At 33.2% G+C, this 17,642-nt stretch overlaps 1 protein-coding gene across 1 annotated transcript; it reads right to left on the bottom strand.

Moving 5' to 3' along the window:
- Nucleotides 1-10,522: 10,522 nt before the first annotated feature.
- On the bottom strand, nt 10,523-13,218 carry LOC150037377 (U-box domain-containing protein 16-like). Its single transcript, XM_090311518.1, has one exon. The coding sequence runs from the start codon at nt 12,894-12,896 to the stop codon at nt 10,836-10,838; it is 2,061 nt and encodes a 686-aa protein (XP_090167644.1). The 5' UTR covers nt 12,897-13,218; the 3' UTR covers nt 10,523-10,835.
- Nucleotides 13,219-17,642: the final 4,424 nt, after the last annotated feature.

The raw sequence follows: 17,642 nt of genomic DNA, 5'->3' as shown, positions 1-17,642 counted from the left end.
TGGTTATAACTCAAAACATGATCCACTTGTATGTCACCACATACATGCTTGAGTCACATACAGATAACCAGGGATTTTATGTTTATTGGTTTGTGGTAAAGAAAATAAAACACGTAAATGAGGCAAAACAACAAGATGTGAAATCAATATCATATATTAACAATCACAGGTGTTCATATATACTGTTTACAAACTACAGGATACGAGACTCTAGGGCATCAACCCCAACAGTTCTCTGTTTTGCGCACGACCGCTCGAACAACAGCAACCTCGAACGCTCGATCTACACGACCGCAACACAGCATGAACACTTCACGCTCGTCCTCAATGATCGCCTCGGCCACAAACTCCTTAGCAATAGCACGAATGGCCTCCACAGAACCTCGACGGTGTCGAGTTGAGTATGACACCACCAACAAGGCTACCTTGGTATTCTCGGTGTGAGAATCCAGAGGATGGGCTCTGTTCGGACTTGGTATGAGGCAGACGAAAGAGGAAACACCAATCGTGTACACGACTGGGCAAGTGGGAGATGGCGGAGACCTATCGTATAGGTCGATGCCCAATCGTTTAGCTAAAGCTAAGTGATCTTCTAGCAAAAGCTATGCGATCGTTTAGCTCATCGCTTAGCTCGGTCTATCGCCTATAGACACTACACAATCATTTACTTTGGGTAAGCGATCGTTTAGCAAAACTATACGATCGTTTAGTAAATATTGTACGATCATTTAGCTCGCCACTGCACGATCGTTTAGCTCGTTCAAGCCATCGTTTAGTAAATCTATATTTACTTGATGAATCCATGAGATCCTTTTACACGGGAGAGAAATCTAAAAAACTTTTTTTGGAAAAACTTTTCGACAGTTTGTAAATCTTACTAAAATTAGGAAAACCATTTTCTTTTTATCTCACAGTTACCATGAATCCAATAACCACCCATTCAATTGATTATTAAAAGAAAAAGAATTAATTTTTCAATAATTAATATTATTATAAATATAAATGATAATCAACTTATCATACTATATTTATAACCTATAGTTTTAATATTTCATCTTGTGAAACATATAAACCATAGCTCTTTTTCTACTCTATGGTACTTAATGTAAATCTCATTTACATCAATCCTCCAATAGATGTATCTCATACATCATACTGATTATATCATATATAATCAAAATACCTCTTGTCAATTTAAACATTTCAAATCAACACCAAAAACTGATCCTCAACTGAATCCATTAAGCTACCAAGGGGACCTCATGGACCTATAGCTTGAAGCTCCAACGGTACGTGAATAACTAACTAAACTCTTTAGTCACGGGATCCACCATCCATTAACTGCCAGAGACTCCACTAAAGACCGATAGTTGAACTCTCCTTACCACAGATATATTATGTGTCCATCTTAACCAATCAGTAGTGCGATAACCCTTCACAGTTCGCTCGTAAGTACAGTTGGGCCAATGATCGTTATGCCCCTGTTGTTATATCTGTCTCCTTAAGTACCACTGATCCCTCTAACGAACATAAGTCATAGTCCTACTATGACTGAGTCTTCTCTTCCAAAGAGAAGTTGTGGCCACTATGTTCAAGCCCCGGAATCAGCCCTCAAGGGAGCAATCTCTCTACTTATCCCTGCTTTGGGAAATGAGTGAATTTCATCTTGTGGATTGAGTTCCCAGCTCCCAGATCAGACAAGTCCCCAAAAAGATAGGCATGTTGAGTTGGCAATCTGGCCACTCTCACCCATAGTAATCAAAGAACCGCCCTCAAAGGCAGGAGTTCCCAAAACACTCAGGATTGAGGTCGTGTCACCTATGGTCGTTTAGGTGAGATGTAAGTCTCTAGTATCAACGACGTTATATACAGAGTCTAGTCATCTTGTAGTTCAGGTCTTATACAAACTCTTTGTATCGGGCACCCCCGCTCGCACGTCTCCACGTGAATAGTCAAGATCTATCATCTGTAGTAGTTTACAATACTTGTAAACTTCTATAAAGCGGGCTATATCCATAGTGTCACTAGGATCAAGTATCCCACCTTAATCCTTATACTACATACCTATTTAGGTTATCACTTGAGGCATGATCCACTTGTATATCATATATACATGCTTAAGTTCACATAAGATAACCAAGAAGCTTTATTTATTGGATATGAGTAAATGCCAGAATTAAATAACATTTATTTTATTCATTAAACAATGTGTATCTTTACAAAACAACGAGACTCCGGGAGAATTAGGACACCAATCCCAACAGTAATGAACTAATCATACATCTTTCATACACCCTTATACTATAACACTTATCATATAAAGATGATTCATCAATATGTCTAATGCATGCATAAATATAAATCTTATATTATATGATACATGAACACGCGCTTATGTAATTTAATCATGCAAACTACTATATCATAACCCTTATAATATTGAGATGATGCATGACCAATGCATAACCTAAGGTGGGATTTCAACTATATGGCATATTATATGACATATAATAGAAATACATGTTATGTACATTCACAAAATGTATGGACCGGGATGATTAGCCTAAAAAATTGGAAATAAAATCTATCTATTACATAAAACTATCAAGCAAACCGGTTCACAAGTGAATTAGGTCTTGAACCTCCCGGTCGAAGACTTCTTCTTAATCGTTTAGTAAATTGGGCATGTAACCACGATCGCTTAGCTACGATCGAATACCTTTGACTATGCGATGAATCATGAGGCCACTCGATCGTTTAGCGCACTAATTTAAATACACAAGGCTAAACGATCGTCTAGACGACTACTCTCCTTTGAGGCATGATTGTCTAAACGATAGAACAACAAGCGCTAAGTAACATTTACCCCGCGATCGTGTAGTCAGTGATGAAGCGATGAAGCTTACTGACCTATACAATCATTTAGTGCGCGCGCATCTACCTTGCTGCCGAGTATCCCATACTTAACGATCGCTTACCCCATCGTTTACACCATCTGACCAACGCTTGGTCTTCTTCTTCCTCGAAGTAATACGCAACACCTTGCTTTGAAGCTTTATCACAAATGACTCACACTAACTTAAACACTTTGAATTACAGACTCGATAGCAAGTTAATATGCCCAAAAACACATGGACCCTTACAATTAACTTTGAATGTAAAAGAATTTGATAACCAGAGGCAACCATCCCAGAAACTTCATTAATCCACATCCATAAACATATTTGACACTAAACGAATGCAGACATGCTTACACCCACCAAGAATGTAAATGCTATTCTATACATCAATGGATTTGGAATTCACAATCTAGCTCTGATACCAATTGAAGGAACTTTTATCAAAGAGAACCCATGAGCGGAAGCACGATCGATCTACATTCATTGTGACAGAATTACATGCATTCACAAACATACAAACCAGTTATGTTTCTTCTAACAAATTACGGCATGCCTTAGAAAATGAATACAAAAGGAACGAGAGACATACCTTTGAAGAACTCTTCTTCTAAAGACTTCCCACTTCACGTACGGTTACAGGAGAAACCTCCTAAAATTATCGTATAATTGTTTTAATTATAAATAGATATAATAACTAACTTATCATATTATATTTATAACCTATAGTTTTAATATCACATCATATGTAATATTTAAACCATAATTTTTTTCTCCTTTACTTAATATAAATTATATTTATATCAAATTCCTCCAGTTGATGTATCTCATACATCATGTCAACTATATCACATATAATTGAACCAGTTTAATCATATCACATATAATCAAACTTCCTCTTGTCAATTTGAACACTTCAACTGACCCAAAAACTGATTCTCAACTTGAATCCATTGAGCTACCAAGGGGACCTTATGGACCTGTAGTTTGAAGCTCCAACAGTACCTAATAGCTGACTAAACTCTTTTGTCACGAGATCTACCATCCGTTAACTGTCGGGCACTCCACTAAAGACCGATAGTTGCACTCTTCTCACTACAGATATATTTCTGTGTCCATCAGATATAATCAATCAACAGTATGATAACCCTTCACATATTGCTCGTAAGTACAGCTGAGCCAATTAACCATTTTGCCCCCATAGTTACATCTCACTCCTTAAGTATCATTGATCCCTCTAATGAACAATACATCATAGTCCTACTATGAGTGGACACCTTTTGAGCCATGAAAAGGTGTGTGGCGTCACATTGTTCAAGCCCCGAAATCAGCTCTTAAGGGAGAAATTTATCTACTTACCATTGCTTCGAGGAAGGAGTGAATTTCATCTTGTGTAGCTGAGTTCCTAGCTCCCCAATTAGACGAATCCCCAAAATGATAGGCTTTTTGAGTCGGAGATCTGGCCATTCTCACCCATGCAAATCAAAGAACCGCCCTCATAGGCAGGAGTTTACAACTCACTCAGGATAAAGGTCGTGTTACTTATGGTCATCCTAGTGAAATTAAAATCTTAATTATGAACGACGTTATATAACGAGACTAAAAATTTTGTGATCTGATCTTATACAAACTCCTTTGTATAGAATATCCCCCTCGCATATCTAATATATGAATTATCAGAATCAGATCATTGGTAGCACTTTACAACATTTGTAACACCTACAAAGCGGGTCATACTCGTAATGTCACTAGGATAAGGTATCCCTCCTTATCCATATACTATAGACCATTCAGGTTATCACTTAAAACACGATTCATTTGTATGTCTCAACATACATGTTTAAGTTACAATGATAACCATGGATCTTAGTTTATTGGTTTGTGGTTAATGCAACTAAAGTAATAAATATTTTATAGACTGACGTGAATAAAATATCATATATTATAAATCACAAAATATTTGTTCATACAAGTGTTTACAAACTACAGGACCTTATGAGATTTACGGCATCAACCCCAACAAGAGAGATTATGAAGATGAGGTTTGCGACTGGAATTTGAGAAATAAAAAAATGACACCTTTACTTCTTTTCAAACCCTAAAAAATTGAGTAGGTTAGTGGATAAAAATACGGATCTTTAATGTCGGTTTTAAACCGACATTATAGGTACGCCTACAATGTCAGTTTAAAACCGACATTAAAGATCCATTATTTTAGAAACCGACATTGTATATCTGTTTTTAATTTTTGCAACCGACATCAAAGCCCATATTTCTTGTAGTGTACTCATTGAAACAATAGACATAGTCTCACAAAGAAGTTCATTACTCACTCAGAATTAAATTTTATTGTATTTAATTAGACTAAAATATTTATCTTCTTAGTAAGTTGATCCATAAAGAGAGAGAAAATATATATAACGTGATCCAGTTTTAAAAAAATTCATTGCCTACGTTACCCAACTCACATGTATCTATAAATTATATTTAGATTAAATCATTTGTAATTATTACAAATTAAATTGTATTAATTAATACTATTACTAGGATATAAAGCACTCAACTATTATAGACTCTTTAGATTATTTCTTGAACATGATTTTTATGTATATAAATCATGTATTGTTCAAAATTATCAAGATAGTCTAGAATACATTTATCAAATTGAATAAATTAAATTGTGAAAAAATAAATATAAATCAAAATTATGATAATTTAAAAGATTTTATATTTATTTTTCTCTTCTTTGTTATAGTCACCTTGCCATAATAAATAATGTCTCTCTTGTTAACGTAAATTATGGTTTTGTTTATGAGTCTAGTATTTTTCTTTCTTGTATTTTTTCTTTTTCTACTATTTTATTTTCTTGTATTCTTGGTGTCTATTTATTTTTCCATCCACCTTTCTAAAATTAGACTAATTATTCAATAAAATACACAAAACATCTCTGTTAAGTCCGTTGGCAGTGTTTGTCCTTTTTGTTCATTTACTCTTCATTGTATTATTTCATTTCCAAGTTTTAGTTTTAGTTCAATGTTCTATTTTGTAAGTTGAAGGATTTGGCTATGTTTGTTCAATTTTCTACCAAATTTTGTACAATTCAAGATAAGTTAAGTTTGAGAATGATTGACAAGACTAGTCTATCTCATAGTCCCCTACTTATTTGCGGTTCAAAGTTGATGTGTTTGAAATGTTTCTATTGCTACTATTCAACCCGTTGTTTGTCCTTCTAATTTCTCAATCTTTAATTGTTTTATTTGACACCACAAACTTTGATACAATCTGATTTCTCATAATCATTCTTTCTAATGTTTTTGTCATTTCTAGGGTTTTTTTTCAAACACATCTTTATGCTAGTTGTGAATGACTTGACACATTATATTCGAGTTTTATGTTCAAATGTATGTTTGATGCTCTAACAGTGATTCTTCATTTTTTTCAAAGTCGTTGATATAAAATATAGTAAATGCATCAAACAATTTCTGGTTTGAAAAGGCACCTGAACTTGATTTTAATGTCTTTTTATGTGGAAGCGATATTTTGATTTTTGTAATGAATGAAATGGTCGGCTATAACTCTACTTATGCTATTGATTTGGTTTCTTCAAATATTAATCTCTCCTTATAGTTTAATGGTCTATTCGACCTATCAAGCCTTCATCCAAGATTATCATTATAGTCTTGTTTATTGTGCTTCTCTATTTGCCACATCTTCTCACTATTCACAACATTTCATTGTCTCACATTATCGTCTGTCTCCATCTAATTGAGCTTTACTTTTAAATGTTTTTACTTATTTTGAGCCTCTTGATTCTTATCATTAAGTTGTATCATTTAAACAATGATGTGTTCGAAAACATTTATATTGGTTTGTCTTTGAAAGATAGACCTATTGTTAATGTTGAAAGAAAAGGGGTGCTTGATTTGAAAGTCGTATAAATCTATACATGGTCTTATTTAAGGAAGCTTCTCTCCATAGTTTGCTAAAATTTCTACTTGCTTATTTACCAGTGGTTTTCGAGGTAAAAAAGAAAGCTTACTATTCCTTATTTGTCAAAAGTCCTAGTGAAACTTTTATTTAATTATGTACCAGGTTGATATTATTTTAACTGTTGATTAGTCTTGAATCTGCTATATGATGCTTCAAATGATCAAATATGAGATCTAGAGTTTACGATTATGGTTATTTACGAGTATGACCCTAAAATTTAGAGGAGTGCACTATATAAACTCTCTAACTCTAAAAATGTCTATTATTCTATATTGTGTAACATTCTCTTTAATAAAACTATTCTTCCTCTACCCCTGGACTCAACTGTTCGCACGAGGTTTCTAGAGAAACTTGTTTTGTGGAATTTGAACTTGTGTATTTGTATTAATTTCAGTATAGTGAGTACAATCTCTAATACATAATCATTTGATACTTTTAAAATAAACTTTATTCTTTAAGTTGGTCAATCTTCTTGGATGATCGGCCTTTAAGCTTGTTGATCTTCTTGGACAATTGGCCTTCGAACTTGATGACCTTCTTGGATGATCGACTTTTGGGTTTGATGATCTTCTTGGAGGTTCAGTATTCGTACAAGATTTTCAGAGAAACGTATTTCGTAGAGTTAAACTTGTGTAGATTTGATACAGATATGGTCTGATCTCTAGTACTTGATCCTCTGATTCTCTCTCGGTTGAATGTGTACACTTGATATATGGAAGCAATGCATGTGGGTTTCTTAAAGTGGGAGTCATGGAAGAATGCTTGTATCTCTAAAGAGCCGTTTGGATTAAGGTTTTATAGATGTCTAGAAATAAAGGATGCCTGAAATAGGATGTTTAGGAATCAAATATTATTGTGTTTGGTTATATATGGGAATGAGAATAGGATATCTAGGAATGTATTATATTTTTTATGCAATTATAAAGTATGAAATTAATAATAATTAATTTCAATAATTAATTTTCATTTGTTAATTTATTTTTATTACATTAAGTTATTAAATCAATTTTAAGTCATTAATATTTAACCAAATTTACCCACTCACCCTCCATCTTAATATATTTATTATCAATTAAAATTTTTATATTGCACATTTATATTATCAATTTTTATTAAAAAAAAATATTCGTAATTAATTTAAATATCTATTTTTTTCTGTAGTTTTGTTAATTGAAGAGTTAATTAACTAAGTGTTTAATGTTAATTATAAGCCATATATATACAAAAGAAGTTGATATAAACTAACCGATTTCAAATCATCAAACAATGTTTTTAATTTTAAAAAAATAAGTATGATTATAGATTAAAACTAGAAGTACAAATGTACAAGATTGTTTAATAAAGAAAATTAACTTATTTTATTATTAGTTAATTAATTAATATTTTTTTAAAGATTAATTAATAATTTTAATAAATGTTTTTATAATGTTAATAGATATTACCAATAAAAAGGGATTTAAGCAAATATAATTATGGTTATTCATATTTTTCTAAAAAAATTATGGGTTTTCATATTAATTCATAATTATTGAATAAATTATTATATTAACATTATTATTTACAAAATTAATTAGATATGTCAATTTTAAATTTAATTTAAACCTATTTATAAAAATTAAATAAATTAATCACTAATAACTAAGAAGAAAAATAAATAAAATGAAAAGATAAAAAAATAAGAGAGAGAAACCATTGGAAATGAAAAAAACTCATCTATTTGGGTGGTTATCTATGGATGAGAATATGAAATGCCTTGAAATAAGATATTCGCATTCCCAAAGTTAAAAATTTATACCAAATATGATGATAGAATATCATTTCTCATTCCCATCTCTTATTCTCATGAACCAAACGTTCTCATGAACCGAGCCATTAAGGACTTCAGTTTTCAAGTGTAGACAGCTTAAAGAGTCAAGAGTTTTTTTTATCATAGAGAATTGAGTTAATGAGTTTTTTCTATTATAGAGAATTATGTCTAGGCTCTCTGAAGTCTAAAATTTCTGACCCCATAAATGAAGAGAATTTATTTATCTATAGAATTCTTGGGTGAACTTTGTGGGCTTGGACTTGGTTGGTCAATGGATCTGGCTCTTGGGTCCAATTAATTGAATTTGAGCCTTATTTGATATTTGGTCCAATTAAGCATATCCTTGAGTTCAATTTAACTTTAGACCAAAATGATTAATTTGATCCAACTGGTCAAGGCAACAACACTAGGCATCGTGATTCATCAATCTATGACTTCAATTTTTACTTGGGATACATGGCAACTTTTAATTAGTCCCAAATTCAATTACTTGTAAATTCGTCATAAATTTAATAAATGACGTGACAATTTGTGATTTGTCCAGGCAATTAATACGTTGTTAATGAACCACATAAATCTGTATATTGATTCTCTAATCTTTATATATATATTTTTATATTTCTTAATTATTGATTTCGTAACATTAACTAGTCTCAACTTCTCACATCAATCATCACAGTTCTAATTTATTTTTATACCTTTACTAAACTTGTAGAGTTGCCAACTTTTGGTTTGTTCCATTAGTGCCCAAATGTGAATTTTGGATATTAACTATCTTGGAAGAAGTATTAGATTCTAGCTATGATTTAGTTATTGAAGTGAATACTAACATTAATTTCCCAAAAAACAACAACAATAATCAAAATCATTATAAATAATAAATTATAATTAACAAGATTTCATATTTATTTTTATGTTTCCTACTTTAGTCACCTTGGCATATAGATAAATGTGTCTCTGTTAAGTCTATTGGCAGTGTTTGTCCTTTTTATTCATTAACTCTTCATGGTATTATTTCATTTCCAAGTTTTAAATTCATTGTTCTATTGCCTATGTTTGTTCAACTTTCTACCAAATTAATTTTGTATAATTCAAGATAAGTTCAATTTGAGGATCTGATTGAGAAGATTAGACTATCCCATAGTCCCTACAACAAGTAAATAATGTGTTGCAATGTTTCTATTGCTACAATTCAATCCATTGTTTCTCCTTCTAATTTCTCAATCTAAGATTGTTCTTTGACATTACATGCTTTTATACAATCAAATTTCTCATGATCTTTCGTATGGTTGTTTTTGACATTGCTCAAGTTTTTTCATCACGTCTTTATGCTACTCAATCTTATTTTTCTATGACTTAACATTTTATATTTGAATTTTATGCTCAAACATTGTAAGTATGACTTAATAACATTTGTCTCATATTCTCATTTTTCTCCACTCACTGAGTTTATATTCTCGTCTTTCTCCATCTCACTGAGCCTTACTCCTAAATGTTTCTACTTATTTTGAGCCTCATTTCTATCACATAAAGTTCTACTTATTGAACATTGGCAATTAGCTACAAAGGTTGAGATGGAATATTTAGAAATAATACAACAGACCGTTTGAATTTTCTTGTAACATTCTCACCAATAACTAAACTTATTACTGTTATAACTTTAGATTTATACTCGTTATGCTTTAGGAGATACATCTCCTATTGAAGAAAAAGGAGGAAGTGTTTTGGTTTCAATTTAGCCCCTCTATTTCTCTTCGATTTTTTCTTAATATGATATTTAAATAAGATTTATCAACTCAAAAACTCAAACGGTAATCCTAGAATGGAATGCTTTACAAATGAATGGATATTTTTGTTTTCACCATTGAACTACATACACAAAAATGATAAAAATTACACAAATAAGAAATCATCTTAAGATTTTTGATGATTTGTACCTTTCTATTAATTGTTTATCAAAGATTCATCCTAGAATGTGGCAATGTGCAAACAAATTAAAACAATCTGATGAAAACTCTATTTTGGGACTTTTTCATTTTTTTTTTCCAAACAGGATAAAAATAAAGAAATAATTTTTTTGAAAAAAAACATATTAATTTACAAACAAATGTGGTAAAGAATTTAGGATGAAACCTTCTCTTCTAACTATGCACAATTGCTCCTCTTGACGAATTAACAATAGTGGTTGAATCGCCGCCGATTCTCGACGAAGTAACCGTCATGGAATCTCCTCCGCCGCCACCAATTGCATCCAAACCCGCCGCCCATCGCCGGAGTATTCTCAACAGCGACGCTGCCTTCCGCCGCCCCCTCATCGTTCCACTCCCCATCAATTCCCAAATAACTCTCTCAATCCCAGCCATCGAAGCCAACTCCGTCACCATCTCCGACCCACCTTGCCGGCACATTGTTACCAGCGCCGCGGCGGCGCTTTCTCTGGCCCTATCGGAGCCTTCTCTTAACACAACCCCCAATTTCTTAATCAGATAAAATCCCGAAGCAATCGCCACAAATCCCCCTTTCCTCACTACCACTTCCAAAATCGTCACCGCCTCCTCCGGCAGGCTGTTCATCAGGTGACTCACCGTCTCCATAACCCCACCTTCGATTAACCTCCCAACGGTCTCCCTATCGCCGGCTAATGTCAAAATGGTAACCAGAGCATCTCTCTTCGAACTAATCGGCCCGTCTTTAGCCAAATCAAGCAATCCCCTTATGACACGTGTCTTCCTCCCCAATCTCCGCCGGTAAGAATGGATACTGGAGAGGCTAAATATGGTGGCGGCGGCGTTTCCTTTCGCTTCCCAGGTAGCGCCAGACCGGAGTACCTCGATTACTCCGATCAACGCGCCGTCGGTTTCCATTATCAGCGATTTGTTCGCTTCAAAAATCGATAGGTTGAGAACCGTTGTGACGGCGTTAACTTGGAGAATCGGGTTGTCGGAGTTGAGATATCGGACGAGTAACGGCAGAGCTCCGGCTTGAGCGATATATCCACGGCTTCCGGAATCTGTTTTAGCCAGAACACGAAGCTCGTAAACGACGTCGTTCACGGAAGAGTCAACCGAAGTAGCGAGTTTGTTAACGAGAAACGTTGCCGTCATTCTCATAGCTTCTAACGCCGCTTTATTTAACGTAACGTCGTTGACTCCCTCTTTATTACTTTCCGTTACATCAAACGGAATTCTCTCTTGACGGCACCACATCGCAATCAAATTTTTCAATGCTCGGTTCGGAATTAGGTTCGTGTGGGCCAGAGTCTGACCTGTCTTCGGACACGTGTTGTGTCCAGATTCAATCCACAACATTATCGCCGCACGATCGTACGTATGTCCTGTTGCCACGACAACAGGGTCTTGCATTAAATCCAAACTAATCGGACACCTGAAATCCGCCGGTATAGCCAAATCGGAAATCGAATCTTTCCGCCGGAAACTATATTCTGCCGTCGACGCTCCATACAATACGCATTTCGCATAACGAACTAATCCGATCAAAGAAATCACATCAGATCTCGATTTCTCATCGGTTTGATTCTGAATTTCATCCTCGAGATTCTCGATTTCTTCTCTACAACTCGACGAATCGCGTATATCAATCATGGAGAAAATCTCTGATAACTCGGAATAATCCGGAACGATTTCGTCTTTGATTCGATCGATCATCTTCAATACTCTGAATCTGAGAGTTTCATCTCTTGGATCAAGGAAAACGGTGGATTCAGAGCAGTGATTTCTCAAGAGGTAAAACAATTCCTCGACGTCTTCGGTTAATCCAGCGTCTTTGACAGGGAAGATATCGAGCAGAGTCGACAAATCCAAAGTGAGTTCGTGGAAATGATTGGCGATGGATTCGTTTTGAGTGAGTAACCACATCTTGCTTCCGCTAGAACAATCTTCGATCAATGTTTTGATTCTTTGTAAAACGATGTACATTTCTTCGAGGCAGAGGGAGGCTGAGGGGAGGGAAAGGATCTGGTTTCGGCGGAGATCTTGGAGGAAGATTTCGAGTAATCTGGATTTGCGAATCATGGAATTGGAGTAACGGTTGAGGAGGAATTGGAGTGGTTTCATGGTGGAGATTTCTTGGGAGAGGGAGAGGAGAGATTCGAGGAGGATTGGGGCGGAGAGTTTGGGGGAGACGAAGGCGGCGGCGGACGGCCGGCGTTTTCGCGGTGGAAAAGAGTGGGGAGAAACCGCCATTGGAGAAGAGGATGGAACAGAATCGAGTACGAACAAACTCAGAGAAAAGGAAAATTAATCTCTTTTTTTTTTTTTTCTTTTTCTTTTTTGCTTTTGGTGATCCAAACAATGAAGAGAAATAAAAATTGGGGGTTTTAAGAGGTTTTTTTTTTTTTTTTTTAATAAAAAAATATGATAGTTGGTTTTTGACTTTAATTTGTCTTTTGAATTAAGAAAAGTCCTTCCCAAGTTGGCTGACGCGAAGGCGAATATTATAAAAAATTCAATCGTTTGTAAAGGGATTTTAATAATAAGATAAATACTTAGTTACATTTTGAATGCTATGTATCTTTGTATACTCATTTGTCACATGACAAATCTCTTACTTTTTTTTCTTTTATAATTGAAGTGGATGGATGATGATGGGTGGCTTGCACCTAAGTGTTAGATAATAATAATAATACGTGTATTCTGAGTAGTTTGGGTTACATAAATATAGGCATTGATCTACACTTATGTTTGTATAGTTCATCAAGAGCTAGCACGAGTTGTCACGTAATAAATCTTTAAAAAAATTATATATTTTTTCTCCTTTGTGATTAAAGTAGATGTATACTGATAGGTGTAGTATTATCCAGTAAATTTAAAACCCCATTTGACATGGACTTTTTAATACTCTACAAAATGGTAGAATTTTTATGCTTCGGAGATGAAACTAAGGAGAAGGATAGGGGTTGCTAGGTAATTCCAAATTCTCCCCATATGGAACCAGAGAGATTCTAGTTTTCGGGCATAAGAAACAAGAGTTGAGAGTGAAAGCACTTCCGAGGCCTGACTCGAGGCTAATCAGTTGTGTAAAGGCTAGTGGCATAGTTAGCTCAAACTCCACAAGGAAGCAAGTTTCCATATAGAGAATCAGAAGATGGGGGGTGCCCAGAGTTCCTCATCTTGGAATTGAGTCCTTGCTCATTCCCATTAGGCCTGAATGTTTGGCCTTTCTTTCTTCGCGCCCACTCACAATTCGCTGAACAGTAAGAATATAACATAATTAATTAACAAATTAATATTGGTTATTCATTACTACTAATTTTAATTAATTTATAAAATAAATATATTATTTAGACTTAATAAATTTCAACTAATACTTTTACAAATAATATTTTATATTATCTTAACTATTTAAGAGAAATTATCATTATTAATTATCAATCTAATAATTAATTTGTATTAATTTAAATATTTTAGTAATTTATTTAAATAACTTGATTATGTTTAATATAAAAATATATTTTTTTATTTTCATTAATTAATATTACAATAAATTAAATAATGTTACTTCATCAATTGGATTCTTTCATTTAATTAAGTAGTTATTTAATTTTGATTATTATATACTAAATTAGTAAATTAAACACATATATTTAACTTCCAAACATTAACTATCATGCATATTCAAATAAAGTCATTCAAATCCCATATATTTAATATCTATATCCATGAAACATCTACGATCCAAACGACCTCTAAATGTTTTTCATTTTAGTACGCATACTTTTGATAAATTGGAGTGATTAAAAGTTAATTTTGGTGGAAATTAGTTAAATAGTAATGATGAGTTTAAAAGCAATTAAATATTTTTCATAATTTATAAAAAGGAATCCTAATTAATATAGATTAATCTTTTTTTAAAAAAAAAAATCAACTATAAACCACGACTTTTAAAATTAAACGAGTCAGGGTGATTAAAATGATATTTTAATGTATAAAAATAATAGTGAAAAGGAAGGAAATGAATGGGATTAAGTTGGGATTAGATGAGAATTTTAGTTGTTTAAATTTAAAAGAATGGGTATCCAAGACGGCAATTACATAAGAGGAGAGCCGCCGATTTGGAATCAGTTACATGTGTTTTTATTTACGACGTAGGCCATATTCTTACAATTGGCGACTTATTGTTATTATTCTTTCATTATGAATTTTTCTTCATATATAATGTTGAAAGTGTCAATTTTTGTCTATAAACTAATAAAGTCGTATTAGTTTTCACTTAATGTTGCAAGTTTAAACCTAATTTGGGAAAATATTTCAATTTTCACATAAAATTTGAGAAAATATTTTGAAAAACGATAATAATATCTGAAATTTGTGAGTTTTGGAAAAAAATTTCAATAGTAACATTGTGTATTTTAAAATTTGATATCATTGAAATCAACGAGAATAATAGATGAATTGGCAAAAATTGAACAAACAGGTAAGTATTAATCCAACACCTATATTATGGTATAATTTGATAAAATTTAAATTTTAGAAACAAATAACACGACTTGACATGTTGATTTTTCCCCTTTATTAATGTTTTTTTTTCCTTTCTAATTTGTGGAATTGATTTTGATTTTTATGTAAAATTTGAAAAGTTATTAATTTTTTTTTTATCGGATAATAGATCCTTGTGTAAAATGCGAGGATGATCCATGTGGTTGACTTGGGATTTATTGGGAAATGAGTTGGTCGGTGGTCGGATAATTGATTAATCAATTTATTATTGTGTTTATTATTTTACTTTTCTCATCATTTTATTTCTAGCTTTTTAAAAATATATAAAGTGGTTGACTATTTTATTTAAAAATTTTAAAAAAGTTAAAATAGATTCTATTTTATGTTTTTTAGATTAAGTGATTCACAAACTTATTAAGTGCAAAATTAAAACTTTATTATTAATTACATTGCAAGTAATACTATACTTTCAATATTAATGTAATATACTAATTAAACTAAAAAAAATTATAACTAAACATGAAAAGTGATGGTATATATAGAGTCGATTAATTAATTTGATTTTATCTAAATAATATCTTTGTTGTATTAGGTCAAATTATCACTAATTAGTTTAACTACTATTTGTCATCAATTAAAAGATTCGATAGAATCAAAATTGAAATTTTTTTTGATGTCACATTCAAATTACCTCTTAGATGTTAATAACTAAATAAACACTACAATCTAAACTGAGGGGCAAAAAGTATAATTTAACTTATGGGAGGTAGATCACTTTAAGTGGGTATAGGAGTGCGTAAGTGAGATAAGATAGAGACATTCATCGTGGTGTCGTGGCGCATTTGGCAGGTTTGCAATCAAGTGATCTTTTGAAGGGAGATGGTTCTGTGAGGTTCTTGATTGCCTCAATTCAAAAGATCCTCACAGAGTTGTGAAGAAAAACAAGTGTGAAAGTCGGCCTGATTGACAGAAATCAGAACCCAATGGAAGGGGGTGCAAGGAGATGGTACTCGGGTTGGTTGGGTTTGTCCCTCTAACTGGTGGTTACCGTTTATGACGTGATGTTGCTTTAGGATCATAGGGATGCGCTTATTGCAGCAAGTAGAAGCGACTAAAGGATCTTTTAATGTGTCATTTTAGAGGTATAAGCGATAGCGGCTAGTCTATATGGGGGTGGATGCATCCGCACATCCGCCTTTGGTATTAGAGTCAAAGATAGTAGTGCGATTATTGACAGAGGAGAAAGAAATGTTAACCTTGGTGAAATCAATGGTGAAAAATATTATGGACATAGAAGCATAATGACAAATCCAATTGTCACATTTGACTACTTCAAGATATGTGGCAGTTGGTATATCTCATTAGATTGTGGATAGGGTTGGCAATGGTGCCGGGCCAGGATGGGGGAGGGTCCCTCGTCCCCGACTCCGTGGGAGAAATTTCCCCCATCCCCGCCCCCGTCCCCACCATGGGGCGAGGATTCCCCGTCGGGAAACGAGATCCCTTTCCCGCGGAGATTCGCATTTTTTTTTCTTTTAATTTTTTAAGATTCGGCTTGACTTTTGGGCTTAAATTTAGAATTTATATATTCAATATTGGGCTCACAACACTATAAGTCTATAGTATACATTATAAACATACATATAAATAAGTTATTTTATATATTATAAAATATTAAAATTATAAATATATAAAATCGGGGTTGGAAATTAATCGGAGTTGGGGCAGGGATACCATCCCTATCCCCGGACGGGGTCCCGAAAAATTTTTCCGGTCTGACCCCATCCCTGGTCAAATCGGGGATTCCCTAGGGGCAAGACGGGTCTCATGAAGAATTTTGCCAACTTGTAGATGAGGTCGAATCTCATTATCAATGAAATGATTTTCTTATTAATTGTCTTTTAATCGAGGCATGTTGGAGGTTTGTTTTTCTAAGAAAATCTAGATATTTTCCAATCACCCTATAAACATAAGTTAACTTTATTAACTTTGAATAAGAAATTTTTTAAAAAAAAATTGTGATAAATAGTGTCTAAGGACGGATGCATTTGGAAGGGTGTGAAAGTTGGAATTAATTTGACTTTTATCCATTCGGAAAAAAAAATGGAGCAAAAAAATGGATAATGTTATTTTAAAATAAGTTTTAAATAGGTAATTCAAATACAATGGGCTGTTCGGAAAATTTCCACTTTAATTTAGAAAGGACTGCAGATTGATAGTTGGAGGATTGTCGGCCGTCGCCCATATGTTTAAATCATTAATTAAATTATATATATATAAACACATATTTAAATCAGCCGCTTTTTTCCCCCTCTTTTAGGACATTTTCCACCCAAGTGGATTTTGTAAAATCTAACTTGTTACTTCTTTTTTTCTTTATAAAAATAATAATGTTGAAGAATTCTATTGGGGAGATTGGAAAACCTAATGTAAAATATAAATTCAGCCTTATAATTTTAAGAATTAGAATACGGTAACGAATCATATAAATAA

Source organism: Benincasa hispida, chromosome 3 (assembly GCF_027475165.1).
Source record: "Benincasa hispida cultivar pf3 chromosome 3, pf3_genome.v1.1, whole genome shotgun sequence".
Lineage (NCBI taxonomy): Eukaryota > Viridiplantae > Streptophyta > Magnoliopsida > Cucurbitales > Cucurbitaceae > Benincasa > Benincasa hispida.
The sequence above is the reverse complement of the archived record's forward strand: the minus strand, read 5'-3'. Positions and strand labels throughout refer to the sequence as shown.